This window comes from Sinocyclocheilus anshuiensis, unplaced genomic scaffold (assembly GCF_001515605.1).
Source record: "Sinocyclocheilus anshuiensis isolate Anshui unplaced genomic scaffold, SAMN03320099.WGS_v1.1 scaffold1047, whole genome shotgun sequence".
In the NCBI taxonomy this organism is placed as follows: Eukaryota; Metazoa; Chordata; class Actinopteri; order Cypriniformes; family Cyprinidae; genus Sinocyclocheilus; species Sinocyclocheilus anshuiensis.
Window position 1 is genome coordinate 551,112 of NW_015542400.1, and position 14,846 is coordinate 565,957.

The 14,846-nt window shown below is 37.7% G+C and overlaps 2 protein-coding genes across 3 annotated transcripts in view; both read right to left on the minus strand.

Annotated features, from left to right (window-relative positions):
- Positions 1–994: 994 nt before the first annotated feature.
- LOC107692929 (NEDD4 family-interacting protein 1-like) lies at positions 995–9,092 on the minus strand. Of its 2 annotated transcripts, XM_016492133.1 has the most exons (9): positions 8,899–9,092; positions 7,139–7,226; positions 6,776–6,906; positions 6,579–6,629; positions 4,080–4,167; positions 3,741–3,865; positions 3,389–3,455; positions 3,052–3,157; positions 995–2,155 (listed from the first exon to the last, which is right to left on the minus strand). In XM_016492133.1, the coding sequence occupies exons 1-8, from the start codon at positions 8,926–8,928 to the stop codon at positions 3,054–3,056; spliced, it is 684 nt and encodes a 227-aa protein (XP_016347619.1). In that variant the 5' UTR covers positions 8,929–9,092; the 3' UTR covers positions 995–2,155; positions 3,052–3,053. The 2 variants fall into 2 exon arrangements, with proteins under 2 accessions (XP_016347619.1, XP_016347620.1); XM_016492134.1 differs by lacking the exon at positions 6,579–6,629 and having other exon boundaries at positions 8,899–9,090.
- A 3,962-nt stretch (positions 9,093–13,054) lies between these two features.
- Positions 13,055–14,846, minus strand: part of LOC107692928 (55 kDa erythrocyte membrane protein-like) — a 19,526-nt gene continuing 17,734 nt past the window's right edge. Inside the window, exons 10-12 of the mRNA XM_016492132.1 lie at positions 14,125–14,327; positions 13,874–13,948; positions 13,055–13,746 (exon numbers count right to left, since the gene is read on the minus strand). Of these exons, the coding sequence (XP_016347618.1) occupies positions 13,570–13,746; positions 13,874–13,948; positions 14,125–14,327 (455 nt within the window). The 3' untranslated portion in view covers positions 13,055–13,569. The remainder of the gene's footprint in view (positions 13,747–13,873; positions 13,949–14,124; positions 14,328–14,846) is intronic.

The window sequence follows — 14,846 nt, forward strand, 5'->3', positions numbered from 1 at the left end:
TTTGAAACCTTTATTTTGTAGAACTTACATGTTCAGATTAACATGAACATATATATAAATATAAACACTCATCTGTCACAGTCACACACCACCTCCCTCCAAATCCAAATGGGACTCTGGTCCCCTTCTTGGAAAGCCATCCTGGATATATTTAGGACTCCAGAGCATGAGTGTGATTGTGTTTGCGGAGATGATTGTCAGTGGTAGGAGAGTGTTAGGTTATTAAATGCTGTGCGCTTCCCCCAGGAAGTCACACCAGGAGGAGGAATGAGAGCTGCTGGTTTCACACCTCAAATGGACGGCACAAACAGGCAATAACAGGAGACAGCCTGTGCCTGCTCCTCAAACGCACACTCGCATGCATTCATGAGCTATTAGATGGGCATCGAAAAAAATAATATTATTCAAAACCAGCTGTTTAATATTCTACATTCCACATTACTTTCATTTCGCTGACATGATATGTTGCCCGTCAATAGCCTCCGGCCACAACCACAACAGAAATTTGCTCCCTTGTTGACATGAATATTTTTCATCTACATCCGACCAAGGAAATCAGGTCAGACTAGTTTTATTGGCTCAGCGACTTCAGGAGAGGCTAACAGTTGAAAACAAACCTTCAGTAACAGATGATTCTTTCTCAAAGGCTTTTGCTGATAGAAAATGGTCAATAACAAATTAAGAGAGTGCAAGAAAACTAATTCAAAAATCTCAGGTGATGAGTGCTTAGAAACATTCTTCGTTTTCATATTATCCTCATATTTTTGAAAGTTATTTAAACCATAAAAAAATGTAAGTTTAAATTTCATGACTCTACAAAGTCAAGCAAAACTAATCAAAAGGCATATAGTACTTATAATATTTACATAATTACAACTTCACATTAATTTATTATATTGTACAAAGTTAATCAAAGTACTTTAAATGTTTACTCAAATTTCTTGTGTATACTTCACCCTTACAACAAAGATGCACCAAAAACATTTCCAGCACATGTTGAACACCAGAGACATTTAATAGCAGTATCTTATTTACAAGCAAATACATGTGCACAGCCACTGGAATTCAAAGGGTGACCGCAAAGCTGCATGGAAAACACAACACAAAAGAGTAACTTCCTGTGTCATGGATGAGACCCAAGGTGACAAGAGCAGACAAGCCACAACAGAATCATGCATGATTAGACGACGAGAGATCAAACGGGCCCCTATCACGGCCACTGCATAAGGTGAGGGAGAGGCATCCGGCTAAATGTATATTCAAAGATCGGAAAAATGTGCAGTGCTATCAGCCGACAGCCGTATAGTATAAAAGGAGAAATGTTTGAATGCAAATATTACAGTTTTCTTCCCTGAACAGTTGCAAGTACTCAAACATGGGGCCAAATGTTAAGTGTACAAACATACATTTACATTTACTGATGCTAGATGCCACGTGGATCTTTTAAGAGATATTCCTTGATCTTAATTTTGGTATTAATAAGCCATTTGAAAGAACTACATGGCCAATAAAACACGTCTGAACCACATCAATAATGAGGACTTAAAAACAGTAACTTTAATTCCATGTCATGTAAGGAGGCAGAGAGAAACGGTAGAAGAGAATAGAAGAAACGCATTGACTGTTTTAGATTCAATTCATTTCACACTGCCATTCACAAAGAGAAAAGCTCTTCTTGAATGGTGACCAGCAGTGACTGGTTGCCTTCTTGTCAAATGTCACAGGGAAAAAAAGCACACACACTGCAATAAAAAAAGCAAGACTTCCCCCTACTGGTTAACAGGGAGCATAGTGCATGCCTGTACTACGAACTAGAATTCATACATATGGTTATTTTAATACATTACAGACTTGAAAAGAGCAAATAGCACTCAACATCAAACCACTAATGATTTCAGAACAGGTATAGAGCTGTTAGCATCCACTGTACATCTAGAAATGTAAAAAGAGTATCTTGCTATCTGACACCCAAACTGCATTTTCAAAAGCAGAGACCGGGAAAAAAAGCTCTTCCTCCAACGCTCTGGAATTCCGCGGACTTCCTTTCAGATGAGTAGATAACAGATGGAAGGATTTTTTTTCTTAATTATATTTTCCCCACTGGCTCAACGGCTCAATGCAGGCCCATGAATGTGTTTTCATTTCCAGCAAGTGACTAGAGTACATAAAAAAAAAATAATTATAATTATTCATGTGTTCACTTTACTGGATTGGACAGTCATTATTATAAACTATTCCAGAGCTGTTCCAAAATGCATGCTTGCTTCCGAGCACAACTTTTGTATGGTCATTGCACTATTTGACCTGCAACACTGGACAATGCCTTTTAAAGTCAATATGGCCTGTGCAACCCAACCCAATGTGCCCTTTTCAGGATACTGTATTTTAAAGTTAATTTTGTAAAATCCGAATAAGCTAACACATACAACTGTGGAACTGCAGTGTCCGTAATATAAGCTGCCCAAGACAGGGAGCTTCAGGCAGACAGGATGGACAGCTGATTGTAAACCACGTGTAACCATATGTCTCCCCAGATGTGTTCAAGAATTTGCAAGGGCCTTGGTAGAAAGTGTGGGCTAACATCTCAGCAAGAACTGGTAAATCTGGTGCAGTCCATGAGGATGAGATGCACTGTAGTACTTAAAGCAGCTGGTGGACACCCAAAATACTTTTACCCAGCTTTTGATATTGACCCCCGCTTTGTTCATGGACTCGTTATTCCTTTTCTGTCCGTCAAATGCCTGTGAAACCTTTTCAGTTTGTCTTCTATGTTAATACTAATATTTACATGTTAAGAAATATTGCTGATAATAAAAGCAGTTGAATGTGCGAGGACATTTCTTTTTTGTTTTTGCCGAGTTATATAATTCACTGCATCCAGAAAAGAGGGTGTGCATAACAATAGGTTGTGAAAAAAGGGCTTTTAATTGAACTTTGCATACATTTTTAAATATATATATATATATTTTTTAAATATAAAAAATATATAGCTGCAAAAAATAAATACAAAATAGCTTTGCCTTCATATAAAAGAGGCAAAGAAATATTTACCTTTAATAGATGAAGAGAACTCTGGTCCGTGGAAGAGTAGAAACGGAGTCTGCCATTTTTCGGATCTTAGCATAGTTAATAAAGCCTCTGAGGAAGAGCAGGATGCCTGTAGATCATAAAAACTCATATCAGTGCTTGCGCCTCTTGCTCCTTTAAGCCCTCTCTTCAAACGGCCTTTGAACTGGGCCGACAATGTACATCTTTTTAATGCTCAAGGTGTCATTACACTAGAAAAACAAACCAATTTTGAGCATTTATTGATACAGAGCATAAGCCTATTTTACAAGCAGAGAAAACAAAACAAAAAAACTGTTGTGTTTTGTGCACTCATACTTACCAAGCACCAGAAACACCCACCATAACCAGTACTGTCCATCAAAGTAACCAGGGAAATAAGCAGAGAACTGAGAATGAAAAGAGAGAGGAAGAGTGAGAAAGAGATGCACGGATAAAAACACCGATCATGTCCAGGCTTGTAATGTCATGAACAAAACACATTACAATACATTACAGCATGTTTGAATCATTTAGTCAGATTTTAGCTGTTGTGGTGATTACTAATGGGGGGTAATGTGCTTCTGGAATGTTCTCACTAACCCAGCCAAGCCAAAATGGTTAACCAATAGATATACTATCTAAATAAATCATAATGTGTAAAATTAGCTGCAGCTGTCTAGGTGGGAGCGTACCCGTACGATGAGAATCCATTTGATGAGGGACAGACCAAACCCAGATATGGCGCCATAACGCCCAGCTGCTGAGGTTGTAAGGCAGAATGACAGAAAGAAGCCAATCCAGTTGAAGAGGAATGCCACTGAGGAAAAATTATATTTTAACATTGAAATCAGAAATATCAGATTTTCTAAAGATTACGTGGAATTGTTTATTCTCATAAAAAAAAATTAACATGACCCTCATCACCAGCATTTTCTTTTTGTTACTTTTTTCCCCTTTCTTTTTTATTTGGTTGGTAACATTCACACTTCCCGCTTGATGGGAAAGAGATCAAAAAAGATGAAAACACTCACTGAAACATGTCAACATGAAAATGCCATCATTGCCTATCTGCAGCTGGTCAGCATCCTCAAAGTCATCTCTGGCCACAAAGTCATCATCCTGCAGGAAAATATACAGAGACAGAGATGTCCATTAAATCTAAATGTGTAACAGAGACAGAAAGAGCAAAGCAAGGCTAAATCACAACAATCGTGAGATCGTTGAAAAGGGGTCATAACATGAGAAATCTAATTTTCATTGATCGTTGAAACCTTTCTTGATCATTATAGAAGGCATTTGTGTTCCATTAAAACATCTAGTTTTATAGCTCAAACATCCTCCTCTAGAGCAAGACATCGACGAATAGTTAAACATGACTGTACCACAGGACCCTGCCCACTAGCTGACGGTTTACACTGGATGCGACCGTGGCAAAAAAAGTAAATAGAACCCATTATAATCACTGACGCTATCTATACTGAATACAGTATTACAGATGCCCATTCAATTTACTCCATGCACTAGAGCTACTCCAGTCAAGACAACAAATGGAAGCACTGACTTCAGAAGGACTCCAGCATCAGGAACAAGTGGATGGTTTATTGTTAATGGCGTTTGGCGGATTACAAATTTGTTCGGAGCATTTGACTCCATATTGTTATGTAAACGAAGCACAGTTTAATGGAGAGTTTGCAAAGAAACTTCTGTGGAAAGATGAAGCAGCCAACTGTATTGGATCTGACAACAGCTGCAATGCAATCCAATTACACCGTAAACAATTTGACAAACATTGGTTTGTCTGTTAATGACGGTTTTACATGGATAATGTTTTCAGCATTACTCACATGCAATAGCAAGAAGCGTTGATACTATTTCCTGTGCAATGCCGTTAGCCAATCATTACAGTGGCCGTTTACTGACAAACCCTAAAGTAGCCGCTCTTTAAAAACAGATAACTTCAAACAGAGGATCATCAAATATTTAAAAAATGTATGCAAAACCCTTTATTAATGTTATAAGTGGCCATTAAGGAACAATTTAAAAAATCCATGTCATGACCCCTTTAAAGGGATAGTTCACCCAAAAATGAAAATTTGATGTTTATCTGCTTACCCCCAGGGCATCCAAGATGTAGGTGACTTTGTTTCTTCAGTAGAACACATATGATGATTTTTAACTCCAGCCGTTGCAGTCTATCAGTCGTATAATGCATGGCAATGGTAACAAAATCTATGAGAGTAAAAAAAACATGCACAGACAAATCCAAATTAAACCCTGTGGCTCGTGACGACACATTGATGTCCTAAGACACGAAACGATCGGTTTGTGCGAGAAACCGAACAGTATTTATATCATATTTTACCTCTAATACACCACTATGTCCAACTGTCTTTGGGCGCACACATGGCATTCGGTGCGAGGTGTGTACGCGCTCTGGCATAGTTTACGTTAATGGGTGTGTTGATATCCAGCCGAAGAGCAATCAACCATAACTTCAGGCGAGCAGGCTTAAACATCAAATTTTCATTTTTGGGTGAACTATCCCTTTAAATGAGAAAAACAAGAGAATTAGATAACAATAGGAGAGGAGTGTGAGTGGATGCATTGGGGCTCATATAATTCACAGAAACATAAACCACAAACACTTAAGTAAAAATTAAACAACACTTTAAGAGCGGACTTGGTAGACATGTAGCTTCATGGTGCTTTCACACTTGGTTTGATTGCTTGGTCTGAACCATAGTTGGATTGCTTACCCTTCCCCGTGCCGCCTATGGATTCTGTTAAATTTTATGGACAAAACACATCTGGAAAACAGCAGAGGATCCAGGAATAGTGCATGACTTATGTTTTCCTAAACATAAGAATACTAAGTGCATACTTGTTAAATGTTACTACACTTAAGAGTTAATGCATACCACGCAATCCTATTAAAGCACTGCTTCAAAAAAATTCTCAAACTAATCAAGACTAGAAAAAAAAATATTTCTCTAATGAAGTTACAATATGCTTTCACAGTACAATAAAGTCTCAAAGGATGTTTCACGTTTTTTTTTTTGTGAAATTTCTCCACAGCTTGCAGGAGGATCATGATTCAAATTTCATCAAACATTTTTGAGCTTCCATTAAAAGTTGTTCTGACTGAAAGAACTGAATTTCATATATACAAGCTTTTGATGATTGTGCCAAATTACCAGATATTTCCACAGTCATATATCAAATTCAAATAGCAAAATATCTCCAGAAAAAAGTATTTCAGATACTCTATAGCACATAACTATCATCACATCTAAAACCTAAGACACCAGGGGCAACATTTCATGGCCTGAAAAGCACCAAGTCCGTGCTTTTATCCAAATGGCTGCTATTAGTGCAGATATTTTTCTGTGCAGCAAATTTACATTACAAAAAAAACAAAACTAGTCAAGACATGTAACAGGTTCAAGCCAGAGAAACAGGACCCTGGGGTCTTCATAGATCGACATCACTTCCACCACCACACTTTACGGTCTCACACACTCTTATTGTACCTCCAGCGCACAGCGAGTAACGTCATCGAATGTGTCCAGACGCTCCCTGTGCTGTACGCAAGCAGTGTGTGGCAGAGAAACAGAGCAGTGAACAGGGGACACTACATCACATTAAAACAGTATTTCCTGTGGTGTGATGTTAAGGATTTTTTGTCCCGGAGCTGGATCGACTTAATGGGTGAGATTACCATACTTACTTGGCCTGACACCAGTGGGATAGTAGCCTCTGCTTTGGTTCTCTCAGCTTCGTCGTACGATGGTAAAGATGTGGCTACATTATAAGATGGGGGCTTGGGAAATGCTGCATCATCTTTGTAATCAAAATATGCTGAGTAGAAGGGAAAAATATAAATGGTGATTACTCACATGTGTTATTGCATAATATAGTTTGAAAAATAAAATAAAATACATGCTGTGCACTATGATTTCCATGATGATTAGACATAATTTTTGATCATTCAAATTCAATATTAAACCTTTAAAATAGAACCCAGAAAAAAAAGGAAATGGAAAACAGAAAAATAAAATGGATTTCATTGGGCCCTATAAATGTTGCATACCTGCGCTGTCAGCTGCAATGCTACTGTAAGGGGGCGGAGGATCACTGGCCACCTGAGGTCCCTCCTCTGGCTCCTCTTCATTGGGCAGCTGGTGACACAAGAGAATTCATTGGCTGCATGAAAACCTGAACTTTGCCTCCCGAGTTTGACTGTGACATCATTGCAAATACAACTCTGTCATAAAGGCAAGTGGAAATATGAGATGATCTTTTTGTTAAGCCAAATATTAATGAGTTAAAATTAAATTTCAGTGGAGTCAGTTTAAATGCTCCCTACAAATGCAGACTATGACAACGTAACTCCATCACATATGTAACCAAGTTTAAACTCACATGACTTGCCATACACTCATTATGTGGCCACACACTAAACAGTCACATTTGTTCCAGAAGTGCTCACCTTCACCATTTCATAAATCAGGGGGGAAAAAATGGGCTGCCAAACTGCCCTTCATAATTTATTCATGTTTTATTCACTAAATTATGAAGTAAACAGTCACATAATACTACAGGCTGAAATAGGATTATACCTTTTGTAGCAGTATTAACAATAATAACACTAAATCCTACTGTATCAAATTTGATGCACGCATTTCTAAGGCCTCTAAATTATCAGCAAGATCAAAACTTTTCTGAAAAACATGTTGCACAAAATCTACAACATGCCTTCTACTCTCTCACAAGTCCTTTTAGTATAATTCTAAAAATCTGCACCTTCATGGTGTGGGACATGTGTTATTATTATTAAGTATTTTATTAAGTAAGCATAAGAAGAAATGTTATATTGTTAGACATATTTCAAGATATAAACATTTACTGGACTGAAGCAACTGAACTGAACATTTTAGATAAGTAGTCTGCTGTATTGTTACACACATCTCATTGATTTACGATTTACATTATAAGCCATCAGAATTTATTCGTACTATCTAACATAAATAACAACATCGGCACCAATTTGTATATCTGTGCTCAACTTGGGCCTCTGAATAAAACTGCGGAATATTTTCCTCAAAGTATAAGCTCCATATTCTCACTATATCATACTTTAAGGGCCATAAAGCCACGGGTCAATAAACTGTTATATTTCAAAACATTTTATTTTTTTCTGACTATCATTTCAGGCATTATATCAGGCTTTACAGAGTTAAAGGGACCATATACTATACAAAGTTACACTATTTTTCAGATTTATATATCTTTAAAACGTATCTCACGGTAATACCATGTTTCCAGGCATACACCATGGTAATACCATGGTTTTTGAGACATGTTCCACGTCCCAGAATCATGGTTTTATCATTGTTTTCCCACGACAGAAGCAGTTTTTGAAGTATCTCGGACATGCAATTCTATAGTCTATAGTAGATCTAACCAGATATTTTGTCAACTTATAAATTAAACTAACCAGGCTGGTTCCTGCTACATAAATATCTGCCAATCTGCAATATCCCTGCATTAAATTTACTTGCCCTGCACGGGGACTGTACACGAGTTACGCAAATTATATCGTATGAATGAAAACTTTGACGTACGCAAGAAACAATAGCATTAGCAACTACTTTTAAATAACGAACTGGCTAAACTACATGTTATGTCATGCCGCTATCATTTAAATGGACAAGTTATTCATTTCAAAACATTGCGGCCCGCATCCTGTCAGAGCCTCGGAGTTTCCCGACAACACTCCCCGCCGTGGAGGCGCCTGCCGCAGGTCTGCTTTCAAAATAACCGTGTCGATTCACAGTGGAACTCACTCACCTGCTGATATCTCCCACTTGGCTCAGCCATCCTCAAGAGAGCTTAAAAGGATAACGAGGATCCCAGTATAGACACAATCCAGGCAGCAAACTGTCAAAATAAAATTCTATATCTAGTTAATGGAAAAGCCACAGCCCTCATCAGATCAGATTTGTCTTTGAGCTTCCTGTGATGTCAGACTCAGTCATCTATCTATAGCGCTCTCACAGGACGGCACGAGCACTATATTTACGTCAACCAGGTATATTTTTCCTACATTGCAAACACCTCCTATCATTTTAATGCTTTAACATTAATTTTGATTGATTTAAAGCATAATTTTTTTAACTATTTTATTACAGACTCCAACTATACACAATGTGCAACTGTTCTGGTGTGAATGGAACTCAAATGTAGGCTAATGGAACTAAAATATTGATGTGTAAGTAATACTTAAGAATAAGGTCCCATTAGTTAAAGTTAGTTAATGCATTAACAACAATTTCCACTCCCGTTGGTGCTTTTATGGGATTGTGGTATCATGCTGATTTGCCCTGTTTAGTAGGCTAAATCTGGACCCTAGTCTGTATACATTTAAAAGAAGCATCATGAATTTATAGATCAGGGTAGTTTGGATGTGACAGCTTTCTTCAGGCCTTTATGCCGGGTGCTTTAGAGCTGTAGAAGAAAATATGTAGAAACTCACAATCTACATTCTGCATACAGACATATATGAGTGGTATTAATGCATGACATGACAGATATCTGATACAGTTGAAAGACGTGTCCTTTCCAGCAAAATCCATTTGATCATATTGACCACCTTGACAACATGTTTCAATCACGCCATCTTGAGGTAAGAGTCAGAAGAGTTCTTCAGTCATATTCTATTAGGCCTTTTTAACTTTCTCTGGCATCTCCAAATTGACTCCAAACAGAAGTGCTGTCACTGTATTGTGATGGTTGACCATAAGTTTGATTTTAATGGCCAATATTGATATCTTAAAGAACAGGCTGAAGACATATCACATCATACAATTTCATTTAAGAACAGTTACTAACACATGCAGAATGGCTGATATTTATTTTACATAATATTTACAGAAATAATTAAAAATGTATTATAAAAAGGTACGACAGACTAAACAAACTACATGAACTTGCTATAAAATAAATCTGAAATCCTGTGAAATTGAACTCAATCTGAATAAAATTAAAGACATTTAAATAATAATATGTGATGTGTGAAGCAGGGACTTCTGAGAACATCCATCAGTTTAATATTATTTCAAATGTAGTGTTAAACCATTTACAATTTTTCACCGTATATGGTAAGGTATCTTATACTCTAAAAAAGGTTGGGTTGTTTTGACCCAGCGGTTGGGTTGTTTTGACCCAGCGGTTGGGTTGTTTTGACCCAGCGGTTGGGTTGTTTTGACTCAGCGGTTGGGTTGTTTTGACCTAGCAGTTGGGTTGTTTTGACCTAGCGGTTGGGTTGTTTTGACCTAGCGGTTGGGTTGTTTGGACCCAGCGGTTGGGTTGTTTGGACCCAGCGGTTGGGTTGTTTGGACCCAGCGGTTGGGTTGTTTGGACCCAGCGGTTGGGTTGTTTGGACCCAGCGGTTGGGTTGTTTGGACCCAGCGGTTGGGTTGTTTGGACCCAGCGGTTGGGTTGTTTGGACCCAGCGGTTGGGTTGTTTGGACCCAGCGGTTGGGTTGTTTGGACCCAGCGGTTGGGTTGTTTGGACCCAGCGGTTGGGTTGTTTGGACCCAGCGGTTGGGTTGTTTGGACCCAGCGGTTGGGTTGTTTTGAACCCAACTGCTAGGTCAAAACAACCCAATAGCTGGGTTTGTCCCTTTTTAACCCAGCGCTTTTTAGAGTGTACAGTTGATAAATTAACATGATTTTACTGTAGCATTTATGTTTCTGTAAAAATAATAAAATAATTAAAAGGATTTAAATATATTAAAGGGAATAAAGAAATGAAAACAAACAAACAAACAAAAACTAGAATTTATTGTAAAGTAATGCATTTTAACTGTTTGCGGTTAATATTTTTATTTTAATAAAAGACCCTGGCATTTTAATAAACCACAACCTAAACAGTCAGATGGTTTGAGTTTTATAAATCATTTACTGAAAGGCTACCAGAAAAGCAGGTAACCACATTCTCATCTTGTTCTTGGGTCATTCTGACCCTAAATACATTTTATTTTATTTATTAAAAACAAAACAAAACAAAAAAAAGGTGTTAATCTGAGTGATATAAGACCTTAATATCACACTTGAAATAGGAATACAAAAAAAATTACTCTTATAGATTTTCATAGAGATCCTATAGGGTCCTCTAGTGTCAATAATCATAAAAAGCGATTGTATGCCATTTTTTCCCCACAAGAGGTCAGCAGAGACACTCATTGACTCAATGCATGATCCATTATGATGGTTAGATTTGTCTGCATGAACTGGTATGATCTCTCTCTCGCTCTCTCTCTCTCAATATGAATATTTCTTTAAAATCCCTCCAAAAAAGAAGTGGTTTCTAGTAAAACATTCAATATGATGAAATATCTGTAATTTAAATGTTGCATGCAATATTTAGTCAGAATACATAGCTACTTTTGAATACGCATCAATAGAGAAGGCTCAATTTACACTGCAAAGATAAAAAAGTACTTCTGAAGTGCTTCAGAAATAAACATACTGATAACAAGACAATTAGTCAGACTAGATAGATAGATAGATAGATAGATAGGGAAGAGTTTGTGTTGGTTCTTTTCAGAAATGTTCATTTTAACAAAAGTGGAATGCAAGACCATTATTACTAAAGTTCTACTAAAAGATATATGATATTTTCTAAAGATAATGAATTTAGCAACATGCTAACACTTACATGGAAACATAAAAACCATGAATTTATGATTGTAATAATTGACAAACAGAAAAAGAACTAGTGACTACAAAACAAAAATGAAGAAATTCTAAATTGTGCAGTCTAGTTTCATTGCCCCAGTATATCTGAAAGCCGGGTACAAAGGTCTGTTTTTGGGCTAATATTCTTATTGTGTATGAATATCATAGTTAGCATGTTTGTTTCCACTGTTTACTAGCCATGTATTTTTGTCCGACCAAATGAAATTGATGAAGTTCAGCATGATATTGAACTGTTTAAAAGACCTTAATATTTTTTTTTGAATGTTAAATGGAATAGACCTAGCGCTGTGATCAAATGAAAAAAGTAAACAAATGCATAAATATCATCCTTTTCATTTGGCAAGAGGCATCTGTAAACTTATCAGCCAAATTGTTTGGTGTTTTAAGAACAAACAGTCTTTACGATTATGACTGCGTACACAAAGCATGGCAAGACTTCATCAGCGACAAAGATTATAGTCGAAATCTGAAAATCAATGATACCATGGTACCATCCATTACTAAGGAGAATTCTGTTCAAACTACACAGAATTACGGCAGCAAAGTGACTGAAAACCTCAATATTCACCTTGAAGCCCGTTTCCACAAAATCCGAGTGCAGAGAACCACTGTTAATAGTTTCGGAGAGAAGAGTGAGAAGTCACTCTTCAAAAAATCTCTGAAAGAACTGGCAGATGCTCTGAAAGACGAAATTCCACTGTAGACTATTCAAATGTCGTATACAGCTATTATAGGATGATTGCCCTGTTGAAAAAAACAGCATATGCTGGTTAGGTATGTTTTGACGCTGGGATGCTGGTTTAAGCTGGTCCTTTGCTGGTTTAAGCTGGTCCTTTGCTGGTTTATGCTGGTCCTTTTGCTGGTTTATGCTGGTCCTTTGCCAACACATGACCAGCATAAACCAGCAAAAGGACCAGCATATGACCAGCATAAACCAGCAAAGGACCAGTTTAAACCAGCATCCCAGCGTCAAAACATACCTAACCAGCATATGCTGTTTTTTTCAACAGGGTAATCAGCCACTGAACATAATTAAAAGTGGAATCGCTTTGGGGTCTGTCTCGAGTTTTGGACAAAGCCATTCACTCTGGCTGTAGCTGTAGCTTAAGACTCACAACAGTCTAATAGAACTTCAGTGAAGCAATGTCTTGTTTCTTCCCAGAAATATTAGCTCATGTTTAAAGATGTGTAGCTAGTCACAGTGATGCTTTTCTTTCTTTAACACAGAGAGTCACAGTTGGAGTGTAGGGAGAGGTTTATTCAGTTCTTTTAAAAGTGCCTTACATCACGACTTGAGGTAAATCCATATATCATTATGAAGAACATTTCAGGACACGACAAACCTGCGTTCACATATTGATTGATACAATTTCCCTGTGTTTTTAACATGTTTTTTTTAATGTAATTATATTTAAGAAGAACACCATGGCACATGTTACAAAAAACACACGGAAACTCCAGGGAAGATCGAAAACCAGCAGACCTTAATGAACTGAGTGGTATTTTGAATCACAGTAGAGGTCCTTTTTGCATCGCTAACAATGTCATCGCTTAATGCTATAGCGCTCTGTCATTTGAAAATCATTCACATATTAAACAAAAAGAACAAACGTATTGCTTTTTCCAAACATTCTATAAAACACTTGCATTCATGTGCAAACTGTCTTGATAATGACTGTATTAGGCAGGGCACAGTGTGAGTGGGGTTCACTCGTATGGTATTTTTGGAGGGGCGACTGGAGAAAGGGATTGGGGTTTTTAGTACACCCAGGAGACTGGTACCCACTGCGGGGATGAGGAGGCTCTCTCGATGGCTTCCTCCACACCCTTAAGACTCTCGTCTACATCGTTATTGATGAGAACTTCATCGAAAAAGTGACAGTATGCACTGAGGATGCCATCGGATTCCTTCTGGATGTTCTGCACCGCCTCTGACTGAAAAAGTAGAATGGAAATCTTATGAGTGTAAAAATGAAAGATTGTTGTGTTATAACCTTTAGGTCATAAGCATGGCTAGGAATGAGCTTCTGAGGCTTATGTTTGGAATAAATCAGTTTCTAACCTGATTGGCAGTGTTAGTAGGAGCAATGAATATCACAAGAGGAGCGAACTCTGCCGTTCTGAGCACTTTCAGCATCTGAAAAAAAAGAGTTCAGAAAACCAGTCACTGTCCAAGCTAGAATTAGTGACACTGGAAGGTTCATAAAAAAAAAAAAACAATGTGAGTGATAATTACAAAACGTATTGGCACAATGCTATGATTCAATTGCTATACTAATTAAATTGACAGTTGACTCGACAGTGTGGCATTACCTGCGGTTCCACATCCAGCACAGCGATTTTCCCTTGCTCATGAATTTTGTGGACAGTTTCGATCTTAGTCCCGAACATGTGTCCCTGGTAACTGCCGTATTCAAGTAGCTCATTCCCGATGATACCTTTGGTCATTTCATCATTGGAAATAAAGTAGTATTCTTTGCCATTTTCCTCGTCCTTCTTCTGAGGTCTAGTGGTGTCTACAAAGAAAAATAGTGTGTTTTTATGATTCATTATATTTTCATTATTTCGTCTTGTTTTCCAGGAAATATTCTTAAAATAAGATCTTTGTAAGACTTGTTTTAAGAGAATATATCTTAAAGGGGTCATATGATGCGATTTCAATTTTTCCTTTCTCTTTGGAGTGTTACAAGCTCTTGGTGCATAAAGAAGATCTGTAAAGTTGCAAAGACTAAAGTCTCAAATCCAAAGAGATATTCTTTATAAAAGTTAAGAGTCAGCCACGCCTACCTAAAACGTCTCGTTCTAACACGCCCCCACATGTCTACGTCACGATGTGGGAAGATTTGCATAACGCCGCCCAAATGTTCACGCAAAGAAAGAAGGCTTAACTTTTATTCTTGCTGTAGTATTGTTGCCGCCGCCGCCATGTCGTGAAGGCGTTGTGAAAGCGAAACTACTTTATTTGGCCTTCCAAAAGACGACGATATCGCTTCGTCATGCCTGGAGCTGATCCGTGCTGGTCACTGAGGAAATAC

Coding starts and splice junctions, on each gene's coding strand:
- LOC107692929 (XM_016492133.1), bottom strand. CDS start 8,928: ATGGCTGAGCCAAGTGGGAGATATCAGCAG. Junction 4,168..6,578: donor TTACTCGCTGTGCGCTGGAG/GTACAATAAGAG, acceptor ATTTTCCTGCAG/GATGATGACTTTGTGGCCAG. Junction 3,158..3,388: donor GTGGGTGTTTCTGGTGCTTG/GTAAGTATGAGT, acceptor TATGATCTACAG/GCATCCTGCTCTTCCTCAGA.